The following is a 24538-nucleotide window of genomic DNA, read 5'->3' as shown; positions in this document are numbered from 1 at the left end:
GTAAGAAAAAGCAAATTGTTCAGTGATATTTGCCCAACATTGTTGCAATGCCCATTTAGGGGACCAATATTAAGGAGTTTTGAGTTTAAGTTTAAGGGACAAAATCACCCATTCCCGCAGTTGTGGTGCTCCTCTGCCATTAGGTTGAAACAGCTCTAACTCCAACATTACTTGGCTCAGATTTTCCAAGTGGCACAGTGGTACAGACAATTTATAACACAAAGCAATTAAAAAAAAAGCCATTGATAGCCAGCTTGTGGCAGAGGGTTACTGATGTGTTGGGGGATGTCTCCATTTCAGTGTAGCTTCCATTTGGGAGACTTGCTTACTCTTGTTTTTTTTTCCTCTTGGAAAAGTCAAAAATTGACCACCTAAGTCTTATAATTTTTTTAAACGACACGAGCACTCCTGTCTGTTGTTGGAAAGAATTATTAAAAATTAGCATTTTTTTCAAAACAAATGAAAATAGGTTTACTCTTTTTTGGGCACATTACCCATCACTATCTATGTGCTATATCTCTAAAATGCTGTAGAAGGTTAGCAAAATGAATCGTTAATATCATGTTATCTTGATGTATTACTTTAACATCTTGTCTGCCATTGTGGCTGAAATTGAAAATGGCAATTTTAAACTCTGGCAATAGTCAGCTGCATTAGTGTTAGTCTGACAAACAGAATTTATAGCAGGGACAGGACAGGGACAATGTGGGCCATTATTATGGCCGTGTAAGGTTTTTATTTGTACTGTATCTAACTAAGAAGTACTCAGTACTTGTTTGGTGGAAGGAAAAACATTTGATTTTCTCACAATAACCATTTAAAAACCACACATTTTAATAAAAAGGGGGGGACGGGATGCAAAGCCCTAATTAAACAAAAATTGAAATGCATTAATTTAATGCTGGCACTCATTACAGGATTTTATTTTTCCCATTCATTTTAATTGGGCTATTTCCCTTGATAGCATTTATAGCTCACATTATATCTGAATTAAAGTGCACAATTTCTGCACTGTGAATTTCTGCAATGAGATTCTTTTGTTGGATTCCATAGCATGAATGTAAATTGAGTTCTGAAACAAACTCTAGAGATCCAGTGTAACGAGAAAGCACATTTCTCAGCAGCTCTAGGGGAAATTATATTTTGCTTATTTTTAAAAAACAGGTAATAACCAAATGTTTTGCTTGATTTCCAATGTCATAATTGCCAATATTTAGTCATTCAAAACCACAACTGTCATGGCTTCATGGTGATAGTTGTGCGGTTCTAGGGACTTGTACAGATTATGACTTGACAATACTTTAAAATGCTCTTAAACATTATCTTAGCAACACAAGAATTTTACAATCATTGACCTCTAAGTTTCAGTGTTTAGCAATCATCCAGTTATCTGTAAGATGTATCAGAAATAGAGTTAAATTGTGTAATTTATTCCTCACACTGTTGAGATGATACTGTGGTATACTGCACGATTGAATATCTTGTGTGCCACAGTACACAGAGAGGAAAATCAAAAAGAAAGGTGTCTATGATTATTGTGTGTTAGCATCCATGAAGATAACTGGTGTACAATTCCCTTCGTGCCGGTGGACTGTCTACTTCTAATAACGCCTAAAAGTAAATATTAACTATATGTAATTTACAGTTTTTTACTCCATATTAAAATAATAGTATGTAATATTTCTGTATGTAAATGGACAACATATAAGAGTTCATGAAAACAGTCTGTACGACAGCATGTAAAAAGTATATAGCAATATATTTGGTGTTAAACATTCAGAGCACAATAGATTCTGAAAATCACTATCCAACACGACTGTTTACTCAAACTGTACTTCATTACAAGCTTTGAATTGTTGCATGCCTCTTTAACATAAACTAGCCACTGTCAATAATTCACTGTAACTTTTTAAAACTGTTCAAATAGTAATTTTTAGAAACATATAAAGATAAACATAATTGCTTTGTTAATTTTAGAACCATTACTGAAATCCTGCTTGATTACAAATATTTATGATTATGAAGGATAAAATAAAATTAAAAATGTAAAAAGAATGTTTGTAGTAACATAAGTTCTGATAACATAATCCAGCCAAATTAGTGGGCCCGATTTCATACTGGTGTTAGAGCTGGCTTAGTATGAATAGTAGAAATGTTGTATTTTATTTTCAAATGTATATTAAATTACCTCTGCAGTGAGGTGGCAGGTCTTTCTGCTCGTATGTGGAGTGCTGGGGAGGCAATATTCCCTCTTATCTTTGGGTGCACTGTCCCTTTAAGTGGCTGCGCAGCCCATTCAAATTTCAGCATGTGTGCGGTTTCTCCCGTATAAAAGCCGGTGAACGGCCTGTGTGACACCTCCCAACCGCAGCTAGTGGGATCGTTGCTGGGGGGTTTGACTGGCAGCAAAATATGGGGTCAGAATTGCCCCGCATATTGTTTTATTTCTTTGAAGGGGGGGGGGCGGGGAAGAGAATGTAATATTATTTTAGGTTCTTACTGCATCCAGTATGAAACTGCTTACTTGCTATAATTTTCCCTTTGTTGGCAAAAATGTATTGACTGGTGATATAGTGCCATTACTGCACCTTCAAAGCTGTCAATTATCTGCACCAGCATGAAAAGTGTTACAATGGTCACAAAGTAATTAATTTTTATGGATGCTCAAAGTGGTGAAGTGTACTTGGTCCCACCTTCGCCAATGAGGTTGAGCATAAAAAGTTTGTATCACAAATGATCTAATTTTTAAAAATTAATTTTTTTTTTACATTACAAAAAGGGATTTGGCCCACTATAGATGGCACAGATGTAATTTAGAGACAGTTCGAAGAGTACAAAATCCAACAAATGTTTACTCATTATGAGAACACAATTTTCATTTTTTTCTTATTCCTGTCAATTATTTCTCAAAGCAATTTGCAATTTTTTGCGACTAAACATGATAAGTTTTCTGTTTGCTTGTACAGTATTCTGATGTACATAAACATTAAGAAATGTGGTTATTCCATTTAAAAAAAGATTTTTCCAGTAAGTGATTTACAGTTACAGAACAAATATTTTTTCATTTTTAATCTATCGTCGCCTTGCAAAACCACCTTGTATATTTTGTTTGTTATTGAAACGATAATGTTCAAAATTTCCATACAAATGCAAAATAGTAAATAAACTAAGCAGTAAGTTTCCACTCCAGTGGAAAAATTAAAAAGCAACTACGGTGTTGGCACAAAAAAAAGTTTCAAAAACATGTCACATTTTTCAATATCCAAAGGCATAATGCAAAAAAGTCATTGTAATATTTACTGAGGATTTAAGGCCATTTTGTACTGAATTTAAACTCGCACACTACACACAAAAGAGTGCATTTCTCTTCAAAAACTGTACATGCAGCTAGGGCACGTGCTGTAAGATTGGAACAAGCATATTACAAATTAACTGACAGCTTAATAAACAGTATTCATAAGCACGAGACCACATGTCTGTGCAATTACTTTTCTGGCACAGTCACCTGATAGGTACAGGCTTGCACACGGTTGGCATGGTGTAGGGCACACACCACTTTCTCAGGCCACATTCCATCGAACAGTTCTCAGCTTCTTGCTCCCAAAGAGTTATGGATCAGACTACAAAGCTTACATTCTTGCTATTTTTCAGTCTTACTTTTCGCACTTTTACTGTTTTCATTTTTTACCTTTTTCACTTTCCCCTTTTTTTTCTGCCTGTTCTTCAAGCATTTCAAAGGCCACACCGGTCGGGTGTGTCGGTAGTGGGGGAGTGAAAAGGATGACAAATTGAGAGTTGGTTGGGAGGTGATCACAAGATTGGGAGTTGCAGTTGTATCAGGTAGTAATTGGCAGGATGCAGTGGTGCAGTAGGAGTCAGACCCCATTGACAAGCCTCTGCTGGCCAGATCATGTGCCCCACAGTTTGAGAATCACTGGTATAGCGGAACAGGCATCTCCATCCGAGTTAGTCGTCAACAAATGGAGCTGCAACAAACTCGCAAATCACAATTATTTCAATATTTAAAACTGTGTTTACAGGAAGTATATGTTTATAAAAATGATTCAATTGTAAAAAGAATCAACATGTAAACATTAAAAGAAAAATAACTGAACATTCTCAATTATTTACAACAGCTAAGGATTTCAATTCCAATTAGTTTTCAAACAAACTTTCATCATTCCCCATATCATTACTTTTTAAAAAAATCTTCTTTCTTCAGAAAAGTCCACAATTTTCACTGTTCCAAAGGAGACGATTCTGTTATGAGGGAACGGACCTTTCCCCGCACCCCCAGAAGCATCAGTTATTTTCTTCACACAACCTCTCTCTACTATTTGCCTGATGAGAATATCATTGACACCATGCAATCTGAAGGCCAGCAGAAACTCTTTGATGCTTTGCCCGGCGAGCTGTCAACATCCATAAGTCTTTGTAGTGCAACCTGATTTAAAAAACAGCTGACTCAGCCACTGGAAATGTTCTCAGTCAGCAATGATAACTGGGAATGTTGGAATGACTCTCTGTTAAAGCTGTGTCTGCAAAGCGTACCCTGGGGGAGTGTACGGGGGTGGAGCAGGAGAAGGCTTAATTCCTCTTGATTTCATATACGAGAGAAACTGTTCTGGAATCTCAGCTAAGACATCCTTTGCAAGTCGAGCCATGCTCAGCACATGGTTTCCAGTTCTGTCAACATAGTCCCGGAAAGGTACAAACTGAAAAACACATTGTTTATTCTGAACAATTGTACTACAAAGGCACTAAAGAACAAATATATAAACTTACCGAGAAAATAATAAAAGCTGAGTAAGTTCATTAATGTTTGGCTTACAAGTAGTTTTACTTATGATTGATTTCTGCTAAATCAATAATCCACACCAGCAGAATACATTCCAGCCGGAAAAATAAAAGGATTATTTTCTTGTCTCAGTAGGTGGTTATATCACGTAGCTCCAAAAAACAAAATTACTTACAATTCCAATTGTGTATGAATATTTTGCTCAAGAAACATTGGCCCGGATTTTGCGGTGGTAATGATGCCATAACTGTCAGCGTTCGCCGGCACTACCCCTCTGAAACTGACAGCAACTTCAGAATTTAGCACATGCGCATATAAACGTGGAAATCTTGAAGTTGCGGGCAGTCATTCCCTGCTCCACCTCAGGTTGCGTTGTGGAACTCCCCATAGCCGGTAATCAGTTGAGATCACATAACGACAAAATTTCTCCTTTTACGAAAGAATATCACTTTAAAAAAAAACTTAAATTTTAAGCCTTGTTGAAAGAGGTGTAACTGGATTTTTAACGGCGTACTGACTGCTGAACAACCATTCTGGACCTGAAAAACTAATTTTGTATTTGTGGAATGTAAAATTTTTCCATTAATATGATTAAGAATTACAAGTTTTTAATACATATTTTTAAATTTGTTTGATATTTCAGCTTCTACCTTAATTGTATGTGTATGTCCCCCAATCTTTATTTTGCTTTCTACTAAATTTATAACATGTAAATAGAATCTGTGCATTTAACTTCCTGGTTTGCTGTCTAAGATTTTTTCAATGCGATTGGCTGCTTAGCCAGATTGATGACATCACTACTGCTGGATGCTTAGGATTCACTTGATTTGACAGCAGATTCAAACAAAGGTCGGGGCAGCTGAAATTCACGCCGCAGTGATTGCTAGATCTTTGTGGGCACCTGTTTTCGAGGTCAGTGGTGAGATCCTGCAAATCCCCTGGGAGGACAGCTGCATCAACGTTAGTGTTCTCGATCAGGCCAATATCCCCAGCATCGATGCACTGACCACACTCGACCAGCTCCCTTGGGCGGGCCACATTGTCCGCATGCCCGATACAAGACTCCCAAAGCAAGCGCTCTACTCGGAACTCCTACACGATAGGCGATCCCCAGGTGGGCAGAGGAAATATTTCAAGGACACTCTCACAGCCTCCTTGATAAAATGCAACATCCCCACCGACACCTGGGAGTCCCTGGCCAAAGACCGCCCTAAGTGGAGGAAGAGCATCTGGGAGGGTGCTAAGCACCTCGAGTCTCGTCGTCGAGAGCGTGCAGAAATCAAGCACAGGCAGTGAAAGGAGCGTGCGGCAAACCAGATTCCACACTCACCCTTTCCTTCAACGACTATCTGTCCCACCTGTGACAGAGACAATAATTCCCATATTGGACTGTACAGTCACCCGAGAACTCACTTTTAGAGTGGAAGCAAGTCTTCCTGGATTTCGAGGCACTGCCTTCTGATGATTTGCCGCTGACTGCAAATTCCGGGCCATTATAGTCAGCAATCAAGTCGTTCCACATAATTTATTTTTGACAACTGTCTGAGTAAATAGCCAATGTAAATAAAATTCAAATTTTCACAGGTGGAACATTACCATGACAAAGTATTATTACAAAGCACCTGCAACTAACTTTCTTGGCCTATAAGATTTTAAAAACAGGTATTAGAATTAGTGAGCCTAGAAATAGGATCAGGTAAAAAACAAATGGGTGCTGAAAAGTCCACTATGACATACAGTGTGCACATGCTCATTCAGCGTCCCATACCATATTGGCTAGGGCCACTGCCTATGTAAATCAGTGGCCTTGCTCTTATTTCAGGCAACTTTCAGATGTTGGCTTGCAACTGACAACAGCATGTGCCATCAACGCTGCGGGCAAAATTCTCAGGCGAACAGCAGCTTGAGGCTGCAGCAAAAAGGAGCCTCCTCCCATCCTATTAGCTTCTGTTTAATAGGACTTTTTTGTCATTTTCAGCCTGAGTTGTATGTTCTTACAACATCAGGGGTGTATGCTGGTATCCTGTACTAGCCCAGTGTGTACCCCAATTGTAAAGGATTCATCTTCACCTGGAGGCCTGCTATCCTTGATACTTTGCTTACAAGGTCAAGTCTTGGTTGACAGGAAGCATATGCTTGCCTATTGCAATAAATGTCTAAAAAGTCACTGGACAGTGCCCAAGTCATGTCTGTTCTAAGACCCATATGGGTTACATTAAAAAAATTCTATGGAGGACAGTATTTCAATATAAAAGTGCTTATGGAACTAACCAGTGTGGTCAGGTGACTGCTGTAAGGGAATATGATACGGAAAGGAATCTTGTCAAATTCATTTTAATGTGCGTAAGTTTAAGATAGTTTGGTAAATGGAAAGTGTGTAAAAAATGAAAAGATATCCATTAGCAATGGCATAAGAAGAAAAATGATTTGGAGAAAAGATTGCGAAGGACCATTCGCTGTCGAGGGAATGTGCCTGAGGAGGAGTAAAATGGAAAATTGTGTTGTGAATTGCAGGTCATACCTGAAGTTAAGAGGTAGGAGAGGAAGAGAAGTATCAGCAGAGCAAGTACTTAGATTACTAACTACAGCACTATTGGATAATACAACAGTGCTTCAGATATAGAAAAATGCCATTATACAGCCAAAACAATTTTAATGGCAAAATTTGATTAAGTAGGCAATGTAGTATTTATGTGCTCAATACATTGTGGCAGTTCAATTGTAGTTCACTTGAAGGACATTATAAATGAATCAATTACACAAAGTTCACACTAATGATAAAATGCAGTGATAGGATTTAACAATCAATTGATTACATCAAGTGTGATAGAAGTTCTAAATGTTACTTTCTAAATGGAGATCTAGGAGATTGCCACAGGGCTTGTCAAGGGATTTGGGTGAGTTACAACTCCAACAGTGCTGAACACAATCCGAGATATACTTTTTAGTGTCTTCCTTTCAATTTTGTTTTGCAGCATATTGTGAGTGGGTGAATTAAAAGTGAGAGATCACGATTTCGTATTAAATATGGGTGTTACAAATAATAATGCTTTACCTCTAACACAAGGCTGCACAATGGGACTACAGGATATCACCCCTCATAACATGCTCTTTGCTGCCAGAAGTTCAATGTTAATGCTCAACCTGTCTTGTTTCCAACAGAATACAGATGGAGAGATAGAAGAGATGTTTGCTTTGCTGATCTGCATATTGATCAGGAAGATTCATGAGGAACTTGATGTACCACAGAATATTGAATATTCAGCTACAAATGTTTGAGCAGTAAAGATGTTAAAGCAGCAGGAATGGTGATTCACCAACATCTCGTGGCTGCAGCCATATCTTTCATGAATCCACTAGCCTGGAAATCCCAGCCTCCACGGGTCCGTACGCAATATCGTTTTTTGGCGTGCAATGTGCATGCACCGAAAACCGGCTTTTCCAATTTGTTATGATATCTCTAGACAGATCCTCTGCATCACCGGGAGAAGGACATCTGCGTAGGCGAGATTGGGCTATTTGCGTGGACGCTCTGCAAAGCACGTGGAAAGAAGGCCCCTGACCGGAATCCAAGGCACCTCTGGGACCACCAGGTACATTCGTAGAGAATTTCGGGTCGGAGGCATTTGTCCGAAGCAAGCCTCCGACCGGAATTTCAGGGCCACAGTCTACAATGTAAAATTCTTAATATTCTGGTAATATTCTTCAAGATGCTGTATAATGTTCTTGAAGTTTAAAGGGATGCTGTGTCGTGGTAGAAGGGTACATTTTACTTGCTGCTTTCACACACTCTTGCATGTTTGCCTTTATCACACGAGTCATGTTTTGTCAGGATTTTTGTCTTCAATTGAATTCAAATCGAGTAGTTCCTGAGCTGAATGTTAGCGGACTCCCCCAGGACTTTGGCAAATCTCCCGGAGAAAAATGCCAATTCGCCAAAGCAACAGCTTTCACCTCTCGGTCTGCAGGCTTCTGAAAAAGGGAGACCGCAGAATGGACTTCTGGCTTTGGTAAATGATCCAGACAGCAAAGGAAAATCACATTTCTGTTGTGGCATGCTGTCATTTGCAAATTATAGAACAAATGGGAATCTGTTCAATCTCCGCCGCCTCCAGGCCAGATCCAAGGTCGTCCCATCCTCTGTCATTGAACTACAGTACGCGGACGACAATTGCGTCTGCGCACAATCGGAGGCCGAACTCCAAGCCATCGTCAACACCTTCACCGAGGCGTACGAGAGCCTGGGCCTCACACTAAACATCATAAGACAAAGGTCCTCTACCAACCGACCCCCGCCACACAGCACTGACCCCCGATCACCAAAATCCACGACAAGTCCTTAGACAATGTGGACCATTTCCCATACCTTGAGAGCTTACTATCAGCAAGAGCAGACATTGACAACGAGGTCCAACACTGCCTTCAGTTTGCCAGTGCAGCCTTCGGTCGCCTGAGCAAGAGAGTGTTTGAAGACCAGGACCTCAAATCCGGCACCAAGTTTATGGTCTACAGGGCTGGAGTGATACCTGCTCTCCTATATGGCTCAGAGATGTGGACTATATACAGCAGACACCTCAAAATCTTGGAGAAGTACCACCAGCGCTGCCTCCGCAAGATCCTGCAAATCCATTGGCAGGATAGATGCACCAACATGAGTGTTCTCGCTCAGGCCAACATCCCCAGCATCAAAGCAGTGACCACGCTCGATCAGTTCCGCTGGGCGGGCCACATCGTCCGCATGCCCGACACGAGACTCCGAAAGCAAGCGCTCTACGCGGAGCTTTGACACGGCAAATGAGCCCCAGGTGGGCAGAGAAAGCGCTTCAAGGACACTCTCAAAGCCTCCTTGAAAAAGTGCAACATCCCCACCGGCACCTGGGAATTCCTGGCCCACGACCGCCCTAAGTAGAGGAAGAGCATCCAAGAAGGCGCTGAGCACCTCAAGTTGCATCACCGAGAGCACGCAGAAACCAAGCATAGACAACGGAAGGAGCGAGCAGAAACCAAGCATAGACAACGGAAGGAGCGAGCAGAAACCAAGCATAGACAATGGAAGGAGCGAGCAGAAACCAAGCATAGACAATGGAAGGAGCGAGCAGAAACCAAGCATAGACAGCGGAAGGAGCGAGCAGAAACCAAGCATAGACAGCGGAAGGAGCGAGCAGAAACCAAGCATAGACAGCGGAAGGAGCGAGCAGAAACCAAGCATAGACAGCGGAAGGAGCGAGCAGAAACCAAGCATAGACAGCGGAAGGAGCGAGCAGAAACCAAGCATAGACAGCGGAAGGAGCGAGCAGAAACCAAGCATAGACAGCGGAAGGAGCGAGCAGAAACCAAGCATAGACAGCGGAAGGAGCATGCATCAACGCAGGCTCCCCGACCACCCTTTCCTTCAACCATTGTCTGTGCCACAAGTGACAGAGACTGTAGGGTCCCGCATTGGTCTCTTCAGTCAACTGAGAACTCACATTTAGAGTGGAAATCATCCTCGACTCTGAGGGACTGCCTGTGATGATGATCACCAACACCATTTCCCTCATGCTTTAGAATAATTGTGGAGTTTCACATTGATTAAATTCTAACAAAGGACAGATTTACAAAAGGTAGGAAATGTGGTGGCCCATGTTTCAAACTTTTAGAAATTGTGAAGGCAAGAGTCTTGTGGGTAAATCAGTATTTTCTCCATTTACATAGCAGTACCATTATGCGCAAGTATTGTGCACTCCACAACAGCATCAGTGAACTTTTTAATCCGTTATTCCCATTAAGTGGCAGGTTATCTATTTGAAGTGTGAAAGGAGCATTATTACATTTACACGCGAGTCAGAATTGGTCGGGTTCCTTTTATTCCCATTGACTAATTCGATTTTACAAATATCACCCATAGGAATATTACATGCAATTGGCAGTAAATAAATTTTTAACTTTTTTTTTTAAACATAAAAATAAAGCACAGCCCATATTCAGTCACATTCCATTTATATGGATAGTTTGCTGTTATTCAACAGTATTTGAAAAGTTCATCTCGATTGAGCTGCTTGTAAGGTTCACGAGGCAAATTTTCAGCTCTAGAATAACATTAAAAAAAAAATCAATTCTATATTGCTGTGGAGAACAGAAGCTCATCATAAATAGTATGATCAGTTCATGGATGAGAAGAAGTGATCATAGAAATAGAGTCAAAGTAAATTGGCATTGTGCATAGAAACCGGAGGAGGTTATTTGGCACAGTGAGTCTGTCCACCATTTTGTTAGCTAAGGAAGCCCATTTATTATTTTAATCCTAGTTACGCATTCTTAGTTACGCATCCTTTCTCCATATGTCCTGACATTTTACAAATGACATTTCCACAATTCCAGCAGCACAGTCACCATCATGTTAAGTGGAGCATTTGTCTGCTTACTTGACAGGTCTGACTGGAATGAGTTGTCAATTTTTAATTTCAACAAGGAATCCTTACTTAACTTTGAATCAAGTGGAATTAGCCTTGCCTTCCCTCATTCCCAGTTTGACAGGTTGCAGATGAAGTTGGAAATTGGAACGAGTACAAAAGCTTCTATAATGAAGTTGGACATGGCCTGAATCAACCTGATGAAGTATGCTGATTGATAAATTCTCCGTCCAGAAACCTTTTGGCTTCATCATAAAAAACCAAGGCCTGCTAGTGATCAGGGGGCCACTCCCGCCGACATTCCTCCTGCAGATCCATCCAGTGCCACTTTGGAGGTGGCCTGAAGCGGGCGGTGGGGGGGGGGGGGGGGGGTGGGGAGAGCCGCCGGGAACCGCCCGCTGACGTCAGCGGACGGCCGAGTGGCACAACTGAGCTCCCGCCCACCGAGCTCCCAGATTCCTGCGGGTGGAATTCAGTAGCAGAACAGGGGTGGACCGCTGCATGGAGGCTGGTCTGTCCCCGACAGTAAGAACCTGAAAAAAAGCTAAGTGAACATTTTAAAAAATATTTTCAACAGCGACTTACCTGCATGGGGTCCCCTGAAGGTCTTCAGATAGTGTTTGTATTTTTAATTTGCAGACCTGAGTTTTAAGGCCTGGAATTATTCTGGTGACTGTTTTTTGAACAAGATGTTCATGCTTTGTTGAAAACTGCGCGTGATGGCGTGTTGGAAATCCAAATCGTTCCAAAAATGGTGATTTATTACAGTGATCTATACAAGGTTAGAGTGACTACTGCACATAGGAAAATATCCTCGAAATATATCCGAGCAATAGATTTGTTGACAACAGCTTCATATGTTGTGTAAACTTTCAATGAATAATCTTACCCACATCCTTTTTCTTTGTCATTCTTGCTCATGAATGTTCGTTTATCATGTTCTTGTTTGGTATTTCCTGCACCACTATGAAAACCTTGCATTTATCGACATTAAATCCTATTTATCTACATTTCTAACCTAGCTGCTTAATTGGTTCTAGTCTCTAAATGCTGTTATCTTCCTGAGACTTATTACCAGGCATCGTAAAAAGCCACGACCAGCTTCCTGAAATTGATGGCTATTGCTTTGATCTTAATGTTATGCCAATGAAGAGATTTGCGTTGCATTTGTAAGTGAAGTGATGGACTATAAATACCACAATACTCTTAATTTAATGAGGAGTGATATATCTCAGTTGGGAGAGCTGAAATACTGTGCCATTAATAATTTATGGCAGAGAAAACTTAAAACTGCGCCAAATGAAAAAGCAACACATACACGGGGAATTTCTAGAGAGGATTTGCAACCTGATATTACAATAATGCAACTATTTAATAATAAATTACAACAAGAAAAAACACGAGTAAGTTACGAAGGATTCAGTTTCATGCAGATATTTAATTAAACTGTGCATCTTGGTTTGAGGTAAATTGGCCTTTCTACCCCCCTCAGGGGCAGCTCCGGTCCTAATGAATGTTGCACTTACGCCATAATTGGGCCTGCTGGGACTCTCCAGCACAGACTCCAATGTGCTTTTTCGTGTCAGGGAGAGATTATGGGCTCAATTTTGCCCAAAGCCATTTTTTGGCGTATTGCCAGAGTTATGCCCGTTTTTCTAGGCCAGAACTACTCCAAAAATAAATGTGCCAGGTTTCCCTGTTGTATTTTTCAAAATTGGCGCCGTGCAGCCTGTTCTGTAACCTCGGGGGGGTGGAGCCTACTGTCTGCGCCAAAAAAACATGATTCCTATGGGCGCGCATGTGCAGTACCGCTCCCGGTCTGCAATCAGCCATTTTTAAAGAGCCAGTTGTGTGTGAGAATTTTAATTCTCATTGGAAAAATCGGAGCTGCAATACAAGATGCAACGCGGCACGAGGACCGAGAATTTCTTACAGAATGAAGTGGAGGCACTAGTTACTGTGATTGAGGGCAGAGGTCACATAAAAGTTCCACCCAAAGAAATAAAGAAACACTGGAACCAACTTGCAGAAGATTACTGTGCAATGGTGACCACTCCAAGGTCTGGAGGCCAGTGCAAAAAGAAGTGGCAGAACCTTAGTCAAGTAGTTCGTGTAAGTAATATTTTCATTTTTCAATGGAATTGCAATTGTAAATGTGACCATCTGTATATGTCCCACCCAGCAGAAAGACACCCTCTCTAAAAAAATTATATTTTCATCTTTGTAGAGGAAAGTGGCACACAACAAATGAGAAAGAACTCGAACAGGAGGAGGCCCGGTAAATCTGCATCCACTGACACCCTTGGAAGACACGATCACTGCTTTGATGGGTCACGCCTGGAGAAAAGCAACCACCACTTCACAAGCTGGGCCTACACTCGAGGGAGAGAGTAAGTCCTGCAAATTCCACAGTCTGGCTTTCCTAAATGTTAAGTACAGTGCGGGCTAGCCATGCTTCGGTTCATGGGTATGACTCCGTCAGCTGCGTTTCGGTTGATGCAATGTGCTATCATTCACGAGGTCCTTCAAATCAGCTTGCTACCTGCGCTGTGTGAGTCTACTCATGCCACCCACCCTGCCCCTTCCTCTGCTGCTAACCATTTGTCTGTTCTGTTATATTTTGCAGAACTTGAGGCCAATCCTGACGATGCAGAAGAGATTCAGACGAGGACGAACCTGAAGAGCAGAACATCTTCCAATCGCACCTTCCAGACCAAGAGCATGGGGGTGAGGGGATTGATGAAGTCCCCACTGTTGTACTCACTTTGGAGGAGGTTCAGGTGCCGCCCATTCAGGTGCTAGCCCCTTCCTTGAGTAGTGGTTTGAGTGTTGGTGGAACATGCCATGGTTTCCCATCATCTGAGGCTGGGGATTCCAGTGGAGTGCAGCAAGGCACACCCAGGACCCCATCGTCCGAGACTGCGGGTCCCACTGGGATGCTGTGAGCCACACCCAGGGTGAGGAGGGGAAGAAGAGCTCGATAGCGCCCTCCTGAGGTGCAGGATCTAACAGATGTGGTTCACATGATGGCAATGAGTGCAGAGAGCATTAACCTTACGCGATCACTCCTGGACACCATCGGCGCGGTGGGTGATGAGGTATCGGGACTGTTGGGAGAAGTTACAACACTCACACGAGAAATGGGAACGCTGTCCAGGAACATGAGGGAGGGAATATCTCAGTCAGCTGAAACCATGTCGGTGCACATGAGGGAGGGAATGTCGCAGGTAGTTCAAACACTCTCACTGAACATGAGGAAGGAAATGTTGCTCAACATGAGGGAGGGCATGCCCAAAACTTCACTGGCTGAAAAACAATGGCATCTTTCTGTGCTGATTTTTTTAATGTGCGCTGCTTTTTCTTAACTCACCAGAAGGTTTTTCGGGCGTGGCCAAATACACCGACCTTGAAGAAATTTTTGGGGGCAAACTTCCAGAATTGACAAAAACTGGTGCAAGTTATGCCCCCGTATGATGCAAAAAAAACCCTAAAAAAATAGTAACTAACTGAGTTATGCTGGCGCACATTCCTTGTTGAAATTTACATTTTTTAACATACGGCAAAAAAAGCGACGCGCGCCAAAAAAACGGCGCAAATCACTCGGGAAAATTAAGCCCCAAAGAATTTGTCCAAAAAATCTTCAGTTTACACCACCACCCTGGCATGAATATCTCCTCCCACCCCACCCCCAGAGGGACCATTGGTGGGGGAGAGTGGGTCCATGCCAGGTTTGTGGCCTAACCCCTGAAATTTTGGAACAGCATTTTATTTGGCTCCCTCTTGACAGCTGGAATCCCACCCACAGCCTGCCGTGTATATGTAATGAGTCCTGTCCCAGAAAAAAAAGACTGGAAGAGTTCCACTGCAATGTGACATTCCCAAACAGCCAGTTCAGAGTGGACGTCATAGAGGCCTGTAAACAGTTCATCTCTCCAGATCCTCTGTAACTGTACGGTCGAGGAAAAATAAACTTACAAAAATGTGGAGATGGGGAGAGAAATTTTTTGAATAAAATATCAAGTATTATGTCATATTATTGTCTATCATATTTGTAAGATGAAAAGAAATTGCATTTGCTTTTGTATTCTGTGAGAAAAAGGAAAATTATTGTAATGACTTTCAAATGGACACAGAAGCCGTTTTTACATAAAGAAAGTTTTGTATAAGTGTGGTGTTTAAAATAAAAGTTCACAAACTTCACAAAATGCAGTAATTGTGCATTTCTAAACCATAATCTTCAATATCTTACCTGAACGATATCTCGCTCAGCATATCTTCCTCTTGATGATATCCTTATCTCATCCCCATCTAATTCCTCCATTGCTGCAAGCAGACAAGAAAAAGAAACATCATTGACTTATGTAAGAATATAGATATATTTTTACATTATTCTAATATAATACGAAGACAGATCAGCTAGTATAGCAGAATGGGTTCAAACAGTGCGCTCACAAATCCTGTCTTTTCTCCTCTATGATGCTGATAACATTGGAGAGAATGACTTTCTGGGCTGATGCCATTGTACTGTAACGATAGGCTTTTAAAACACAGGCTTTTGTTCACAGCAGGGGAGTGTAAGAGAGAAGATAATTGCAATACAAAAAGGCAATGGGCTAGAACCTTCACTTTTGTGCTTATCGCCCCAAAATTGGCATTATTTCAAATGTGGGCGTTAAAAAAGGATTTTCAGATCGCCGGCTTCTCGCCCATTCTCAAAAGACCTAGTTTCCATTTTTGAAAATGGGTGTTACCGTGAGCGACATCAAATGGGCGGTAGTGTTAATTTTTTTTGACCTTCTGCTGTAAAGTGTGGCCGTCCTTCATCATAGGCAGTCCCTCGGGATCGAGGAAGACTTGCTTCCACTCTTAGCATGAGTTCTTAGGTGGCTGTACAGTCCAATACGAGAACCACAGTTTCTGTCACAGGTGGGACAGATAGTCGTTGAGGGAAAGGGTGGGCAGGGAGCCTGGTTTGCCGCACGCTCCTTCCGCTACCTGCGCTTGATTTCTGCATGCTCTCGGCGACGATACTCGAGGAGCTCAGCGCCCTCCCGAATGCACTTCCTCCACTTAGGGCGGTCGATGGCCAAGGACTCCCAGGTGTCAGTGGGGATGTCGCACTTTATCAAAGAGGCTTTGAGGGTGTCCTTGTAGCGTTTCCTCTGCCCGCCTTTGGCTCGTTTGCCGTGGACGAGTTCTGAGTAGAGCGCTTGCTTTGAGAGTCTCGTGTCTGCCATGTGAACTATGTGGCCTGCCCAGTGGAGCTGATCAAGTGTGGTCAGTGCTTCAATGCTGGGGATGTTGACCTGGACGAAGACGCTAATGTTTGTGCATCTGTCCTCCCAGGGGATTTGCAGGATCTTGCGGAGACATCGCTGGTGGTATTTCTCCAGCGACTTGAGGTGTCTACTGTACATGGTCCACGTCTCTGAGCCATACAGGTGGACGGGTATTACTATGGCCCTGTAGACCATGAGCTTGGTGACAGTTTTGAGGGACTGATCTTCAAACACTCTTTTCCTCAGGCGGCCGAAGGTTACACTGGCACACTGGAGGCGGCATTGGATCTCATTATCAATGCCTGCTCTTGTTGATAGGAGGCTCCCGAGATAGGGGAAGTGGTCCACGTTGTCCAAGGCCACGCCATGGATCTTGATGTTTGGGGGCAGTGCTGTGCGGTGGGGGCAGTGCTGTGTGGCGAGGACAGGCTGGTGGAGGACCTTTGTCTTACTAATGTTTAGCGTAAGGCCCATGCTTTCATACGCCTCGGTAAATACGACAACGATGTCCTGGAGTTCAGCCTTTGTGTGTGCACAGACACAGGCGCATCCGCGTACTGTAATTCAATGACAGAGGTTGGAGTGGTCTTGGAGAGGGCGAAGGTTGAACAGCTTCCCACTGGTTCTGTAGCTTAGCTCCATTCCAGCGGGGAGCTTATCAACTGTGAGGTGGAGCATGGCAGCGAGGAAGATTGAGAAGAGGTTCGGGCGATGACGCAGCCCTGCTTGGCCCCGGTCCGGACATGAATTGGGTCTGTGATGGATCCGTTGGTAAGGATCACGGCCTGCATGTCGTCGTGGAGCAGGTGGAGTATCGTGACATACTTTTGGGGGCGTCCGAAATGGAGGAGGATGCTCCATAGACCCTCGCGGTTGACAGTGTCAAAGGCCTCTGTAAGGTTGAAGAAGTCCATGTATAAGGGCTGGCGCTGTTCCCTGCATTTTTCCTGCAGCTGTCGTACTGCAAAAATCATGTCCGTTGTGCCCCAGAGGGAACGAAATCCGCACTGCGACTCCGGGAGGAGCTCCTCAGCCACGGGGAGAAGACGAGTGAGGAGGACTCTAGCGACGACTTTCCCAGTGGTTGATAGCAGGGAGATTCCTCTGTAGTTGCCGCAGTCGGACTTGTCCCCTTTTTTAAAGATGGTCAAGATTACTGCATCTCGAAGATCTCCCGGCATGCTCTCCTCCTTCCAGATGAGAGAAATGAGGTTGTGTAACGGCATGGCAATGCTCGATTCCCGCGATTCAGGAAGTCAAGAGTCATCATGACATGCGCAGAATGCGGTAAAATGGGTGTTAAGTGGGCGTTAAGCAGGCAAAAAAAGTGGAGATTCTAGCCCAATAGGTTTTGCTATAGAGCATAATATCAAATGGTTTGTAGAACAAAAACTATAACTCATTATTGTAAGCATCCATGTCTGTTCAAAAAAATAAGGATCATAAAACATCGAAAGGTGCTGAATCAGGCAGAATCTAGGCCATAAAAGAAAATAGTATAAAAGAGACACAACGTTTCACTCAGTTGGAGCTTTTCTCTACATTCAAGAGCAGGTAACGTGAACAGGCTTGGGTAAGCCTTGCTCGCAATTTCCTCCAGAATCTCCCTGCACTGATGGTTTTAGATGTAGGGCTCAGGGGGGATTTTCCAGGGAATTGGCGGGCGCGATTGGTGATGGGTCAGGTGAGAAAGTGCTTTTTTTTTTGACAGCAGATTGGGACCCCGTTGTCAACCCGCCATCAAGCACCTTTACGAAATGTCGAGTCTGTCAGCGCTGAGCAGACCTGACACGCAGTGGCGGGGTAGGCAACTTAGGTAATTAGTGGCTTGTTTACAGCCACTTAACAATGCTTTTTTTTCCAGATTTCAGAATCTGGCAGGTCACCCACCGGTTTCCTGCTGTGCCTAGATCTCGTCTGTGAAGCTGAGGCAGGAGGCCACTTGCCATTGTTTTAGATGAGTTGATGGCTTCAAATGTCAAGTTATAGCTCCCAGTTGATTGAGAAATGTTTCCTTAGCCACTAGCTTCTGTAAACTGCATTTCGACTACAGATTCAGAATGCTGAACGTCTTTACACAAGTCTCCATCCATTACCTCTCCCACCATTGACAGATCACTTCTGTCATCTCTATTTCGGCTGCCATTTATTCCATCAGCATTGATACACTTTATACTCTCTCACCTTGGTCCTTAGAATCTCATCACAATCAGCCCTAACATCAGCATCACCAGGCACGCCAGCAGCATCAACAACACCACCAACCTTCTCCGCAATCACCTGATGCTGCACAGGGCAGAGGGTATCAGCACCAACCACATTGCTGCCTGGGACACCAGGGATGGCCTCACGGTAGAAGATTTACTTCACTTGACGCTGCACACCCTGCTGCCACACGATGCACCGGGTTGGCACCATCCCACACCAATAACATAAAGCCATTCCTTTCAAACTCATTAGCATTGTGGGGGGTACCATTATGTCTCACCGTTTACTGCAACTCACTAAGTCACTTCCAAAGATGTCCAAGGCGGCAAAGTGTTGAAAATAAAGATTTCAATGTTTGACAGCACAGTAACAGAAACTTCACATGAACATTGGCTAAAACACACAAGTGCCTACTCTTGTGTGCTGTTGTGGATATGATTGGACCAGGATGAGGATGAGTGTGAGGGGTGGCTAGTGATTTGGGGAAGTGATAATATGGATTGAGAATGATGGGTGGAGGTGCAAGTTAAGTTGGTGTGAGTAAGCATGTACAGGAGTAGAGTAGGGAAGGCAGTGTGATGGGGATGTGATGAGTGGCACAGCAGGATGAGGTTGAGTGTGGCTTTGCAGTAATGTTTTGTGATCTACTGAGATCATTGAAAGGTTGGTGGCACTGCAGCCTGCTCCTTCTGATGACATCCCTGCTTGTGTCCTCCTGTACAATGTGCAACCAGACTGTGTTGGTGTCCTGGGGAGGTCTCTTCTGTCCAGTGCAAGAGAAGAGAACCTCCCTGTGTGTATGGGAGAGCCTGGGTGCAGCCCTACACCGCTGTGCAATCATTGTTAGTGTTTGCAGCACCTCAATGCTGTAGAACACTGACAGCACAAATGTCAAAATACATTTGCACATGGTAAGGAAGCCAACTGATGACGTGTCAGCAAATGGTATCATCAGATCCGCTTCCTTTAATTGGACGGAAAACGTGCTGGCGGGCTTAACAAGCCCAATCAGGGAAAAATAATTTCTACACAGCGGTCTTGAGCCGGCAGTGTGGTCGGGGACACGCCACGGACCCGCTGAGGTTCATAAGGTCCAGCCCTAAATGTGAAGGTTTAAGATGAAAGTTTTGAAACAATAATAAATAAAGTTAAATCTCGGACATAATGCTTTCTCTAGTTTTATGAATCTGTTAATGTAAAGTCCTGTCCCCTCAGTACAGATTCACATGAGGCATGTAGTGAAGTCAAGGTCACTCTGGACCTGCACCTTTATTTCACAGCTCTGGAATGCTGCACTTGCCCGAGACCTGTCCTTATATACCTGTCTCTTGCAAGTGTACCCCTGGTGGTAAGGTATGCTGGTGGTTACAGGTCATATCTTATTACAGTCATGTATAGCATGTTAGGGTACAGTTATATATAATAATGTAAGATACATGACAGTTAAAACGATAAGGAAAGAATTATCCCAACAATTAACATTAGTTAGATTTGAATAAATACTACTAATGTGCTCAAACAGTAAGAGTAAAAAGAAGTTAGTTCGCTCCCAAACACAAAGGCATTCAGGTAAAGTGATAACTGATGTTCTGTCATGGCTGTTATTAGGGCATTCAGAAATGAAAGTTTTAAAAAGGTGGCAGATGTCATTATCATTTGGCTGAGGTACAGAAAGCTGGATGAATGTAAATTCCATTAATTTTCACATGTTGGAATAACTACTTCAAAACACTCCTTGTCTTCAAAGCTGTAACTATTTCACCATCCAACCCTATGGATTTAGTGCTTGATTTCCCCTCCCATCCTAATTTTCTCCCCTTTGACCTCCTCTCCTTGCTGCTGTGTGGTTCCATACATAATTGGCCATTCTTTGTAATGTGACTATGTGACCATGTCACCATGTGTCCATGTGACCATATGACCACTCTTCATGTTTGAGAGTTGATAGTGGGCACCAGGAGGCTATTCAACTGTAAAGGTCAATACTGCTAAGCTGGATTCTGTCCTCACCTTACGTTTACACGTGTATTATCAGCATGAACTAGCATCATACATTACAGAGGTACCGACTCTTTCATACAGCTACTCAATTAGTCCCACTCCCCTGCTCTTTCCCCATAGCCCTGTAATTTTTTTCCCTTCAAATATTAATCCAATTCTCTTTTGAATGTTACTATTGAATATGCTTTTACCACCCTTTCAGGCAGCACATTTCAGATCACAATAACGCATTGCCTAAAAAAATGTTTCCTCATGTTGCCTCTGGTTACTTTGGTTACTAACCCTTCTGCCACTGGAAACAGTTTCTCCTTATTTACTCTATCAAAACCCTTCATTATTTTGAACACCTCTATCAAGTTTCCTCTTAACCTTCTCTGCTCTAAGGAGAACAACTTCAGCTTCTCCAGTATCTCCACATTGCTGAAGTTCTTCATCCCCGGTACCATTCTAGTAAATCTCCTCTGCACTTCACTAAGGTCTTGACATCCTTCCTAAAGTATGGTGCCCAGAATTGAACACTCCAGCAGAGGCCTAACCAGTGTTTTATAAAGGTTTAGCATATTTCTTTGCTTTAGTTTCTATTCACCTATTAAAGTTAAGGATTCCATGTGCTCTCAACTTGTCCTGCTGCCTTCAAAGATGTGTGTACAAATACCCCCAGGTCTCTCTGTTCATGCATTCCCTTTAAAATTGTACCATTTAGTTCACATTGGCTCTCCTCATTATTCCTACCAAATTGCATCACTTCACACTTTTCTGCATTAAATTTCAACTGCATTGTCTGTCAATTTCACCAGTCTGTGTATGTCCTCCTGAAGCCTGTTACTATCTGCCTCATTGTTTACTACATATCTGTGTTTCGTGTCATCTGCACACTTTGAAATGATACCCTATATAACAAAGTCCAGGTTATTAATATATATCAAAAAGAGCAGTGATTCCAGGACTGACCCCTGAGGGACACCACTGCTCACTTTCCTCCAGTCTGAAAAACAACCATTCACCACTATTCTTTCTGTCTCTCAGCCAATGTTGTATCCACACTGTAGCTATCTCTTTAATCCCATGGGCTTTAATTTTGCTAACATTGCTATTATGTGGTACGCCTTTTGAAAGACAATATACACAACATGAACCGTATTACCCTCATCAGCCTTCTCTGTTACTTTATGAGTTACTTAAAGAACTCAATCAAGTTAGCCAAACATGATTTGACTTTAACAAATCTGTGCTGACTTTCATTTATTAGTCCATACTTTTCCAAATGCCAAATAATTTTGTCCCATATTATTAGCCCGCAATTTGTGGTAGTAATAATGGAAGAGGCTGTCTGCGTCGCCTTTATTACTGCGTAAAACTGACAGCAACTTTTGGCTTCCACACATGTGCAGTTAAATGCAGAAATCTGGAGGTTGCTGTCAGAGATGCCCTGCTTCTCCACAGGGTGCGCTGTTCCAGTCTTCGTAGATGGAAGCAACACAGAAATCACTGATTTGGCATGAACTTAAACTAATTACACACTATCCTCATTTAAACTAATCACATACTATCCTCATTGTAAAGGCTGATGAAAAAGTTACACCTTGCTCAATCAGTAGTAACTGAGTTTTTAACAGCATACTAAGTCATAATTACTGCTGAACAACTCTCTGGCCCTGAGATTTTAATTTTACAAGTGTGCAGTCTCATTCCCTCAGAAGAAAATTAAAATGCTGCAGATTTAAAAATAAATAAATATTTAAAAAATTTTTAATGTTTGTGTTTTGCTATTTAAGTTTCTCTCTTAATCCCATGTGTATGTCCCAATCTTTATTTCTCTTTCTGTATAATGATTTAAATATAATTTATATTTCCTGCTTTTTACTTCCTCCTTTGCCATCTGTAACAATTCTTCAATCTGATTGGTTGATGAGCCTCCCTACTGCCTACCCTTTTCCTGGACGACACCGATCCCCTGTAGAAGGAGCCAAATTCAAACTTGACGTCAGAAAAGTGGAAGTCTACGCTCTAGAAACTTCTAAAACTTTGTGGGCATCTTTTTTTGAGGTGAACAGCGAGCACTGTTCCTTCGCCTCTGGCCACAAAATCAGGGCCATTGCCTCTAAAAGTTTCCCCACTGTCGACGCTAGGCTGACTGGCCTGTAATTGCCAGTTTATGCTTCTCCCTTTTTTTGAACATGGTGTAACATTTGCAATTGTCCAGTCCTCTGGCACACCCCGATATCCAAGGAGGACTGGAAGATTGTGGTCAGAGCCTCTGCAATTTCCACTCTTACTTCCCTCAGTAACCTAGGATGCATCCCATCTAGACCGGGTGACTTTTCTACTGCCAACCTTTTAAGCATCTCTTTATCTATTTTTATCCTATCCAATATCACTACTATTTCTTCCTCTACTGCTACCTTGGCAGCAATCTCTTCTCTAGTGAAGACAGATGCAATGTACTCATTTATTACCTCAACCATGTCCTCAGCCTCCACAAGGAGATCTTCTTTATGGTCTCTAATCGGCCCCATCCTTCCTTTAACAATTTATGTTTATAAAAGACTTTTGAGCGGTCATTTATGTTAGCCATTAATTTATTCTCATACTCTCTCTTTGTCCCTTATATTCCTTGTTTTAGATCTCCTCTGTACTTTCTGTATTCAGCTTGGTTCTCTACTGTATCATGAACCTTACAATTGGTAGTCCTCCTTTTTCTGTCTCATTTTAATCTGTGGCCTAGAGTTTCCGTTGGCTTGCACAAAAGATCGCAGCATTTTAAGTGCAAATTACATTCAGCACAAATCGAAATTGTTTCAATTCTTTTGCGTTAGGTTAAAAGGCACCATGTTGGAATCTGGCCCCACCCACAAAAGGGGCCACGCTCCCAGATCGAGTTAATCACCATGGCAAATTTCCCCTAATTGCGCCCGTTGAGACGCTAAAAATTAAGCTTATGTTGTTTTAAAAGCTTTTGATTATAATTTTTAAAAATTTACATCGGGCTAGAATTTGCACTGGGTCACCACCCGGTTTCTCGACGGTATTGGCTGTTTTGGGTGAGAATTGGATCGGCGAGAAATTCCCCAGCTGAGTTACGCCGGCAATTTCAAAGTACTGCTGGGGAGCGGACCACTGGCATGCAATGTCCACAGATCGCCCTGGCGCGATTTTTGGCTCAGCGGTGACCCGTAGGTACGTATAAAAAAAGTGCCCACTAGAATCAGCGGAGCTGGGCAGTAGGTGAGTAGCCCTGCAAGAAAAAGGTAAGTAATTGGCTTTTTACTAATTATTTTAAAATTCTGTTATAGTGATTTAAGTAAAAAGGGTCCTGAAAATGTTTTAATGATTTTTTAAAATGTTTTTTGAAAAAATATTTTTTGTGTTTTTCTCCTCTGTACTTAGTAAATTTATTAATTGTCATCCATTTTCTTCAATCAGCCCAAGATTCCACGTTTTCACCAAGAATCGGGGTGCAACACCCATTTTTTTCATTGGGCGGATTTTTTTCTTTTTTGGTGGGAAGTTTTCGCCGGCAATAATGTTGGGAATCTTAGCGGTCTTTTGGGCAGTAATTGGGCGCTGGCGGGTTGTTGGGAAATTCTAGCCCTAAGAAACTAACTACTATACACCAATATAAACATAGAAAATAGGTGCAGGAGTAGGCCATTCGGCCCTTTGAGCCTGCACCACCATTCAATAAGATCATGGCTGATCATTCACCTCAGTACTCCTTTCCTGCTTTCTCTCCATACCCCTTGATCCCTTTAGCTGTAAGGGCCATATCTAACTCCCTCTTGAATATATCCAATGAACTGGCATCAACAACTCTCTGCGGCAGGGAATTCCACAGGTTAACAATTCTCTGAGTGAAAACG

At 42.4% G+C, this 24538-nt stretch overlaps 1 protein-coding gene across 5 annotated transcripts in view; it reads right to left on the bottom strand.

Annotated features, from left to right (window-relative positions):
- Window positions 1-1757: 1757 nt before the first annotated feature.
- Window positions 1758-24538, bottom strand: part of LOC139278583 (copine-8) — a 435806-nt gene continuing 413025 nt past the window's right edge. For 4 of the 5 annotated variants that reach the window (XM_070897510.1, XM_070897511.1, XM_070897513.1 and 1 more), the window contains 2 exons: window positions 15440-15513; window positions 1758-4715 (listed from right to left, as the gene is read on the bottom strand). In XM_070897510.1, the coding sequence (XP_070753611.1) occupies window positions 4527-4715; window positions 15440-15513 (263 nt within the window). In that variant the 3' untranslated portion in view covers window positions 1758-4526. Of the gene's footprint in view, window positions 4716-10853; window positions 10867-15439; window positions 15514-24538 lie in introns of those variants that run through there. The other variant, XM_070897512.1, reaches the window with a different exon arrangement.

Source organism: Pristiophorus japonicus, chromosome 13 (assembly GCF_044704955.1).
Source record: "Pristiophorus japonicus isolate sPriJap1 chromosome 13, sPriJap1.hap1, whole genome shotgun sequence".
Taxonomy (NCBI): domain Eukaryota; kingdom Metazoa; phylum Chordata; class Chondrichthyes; family Pristiophoridae; genus Pristiophorus; species Pristiophorus japonicus.
Note: the sequence above shows the minus strand (reverse complement) of the source record. Positions and strands in the feature narration are given on the sequence as shown.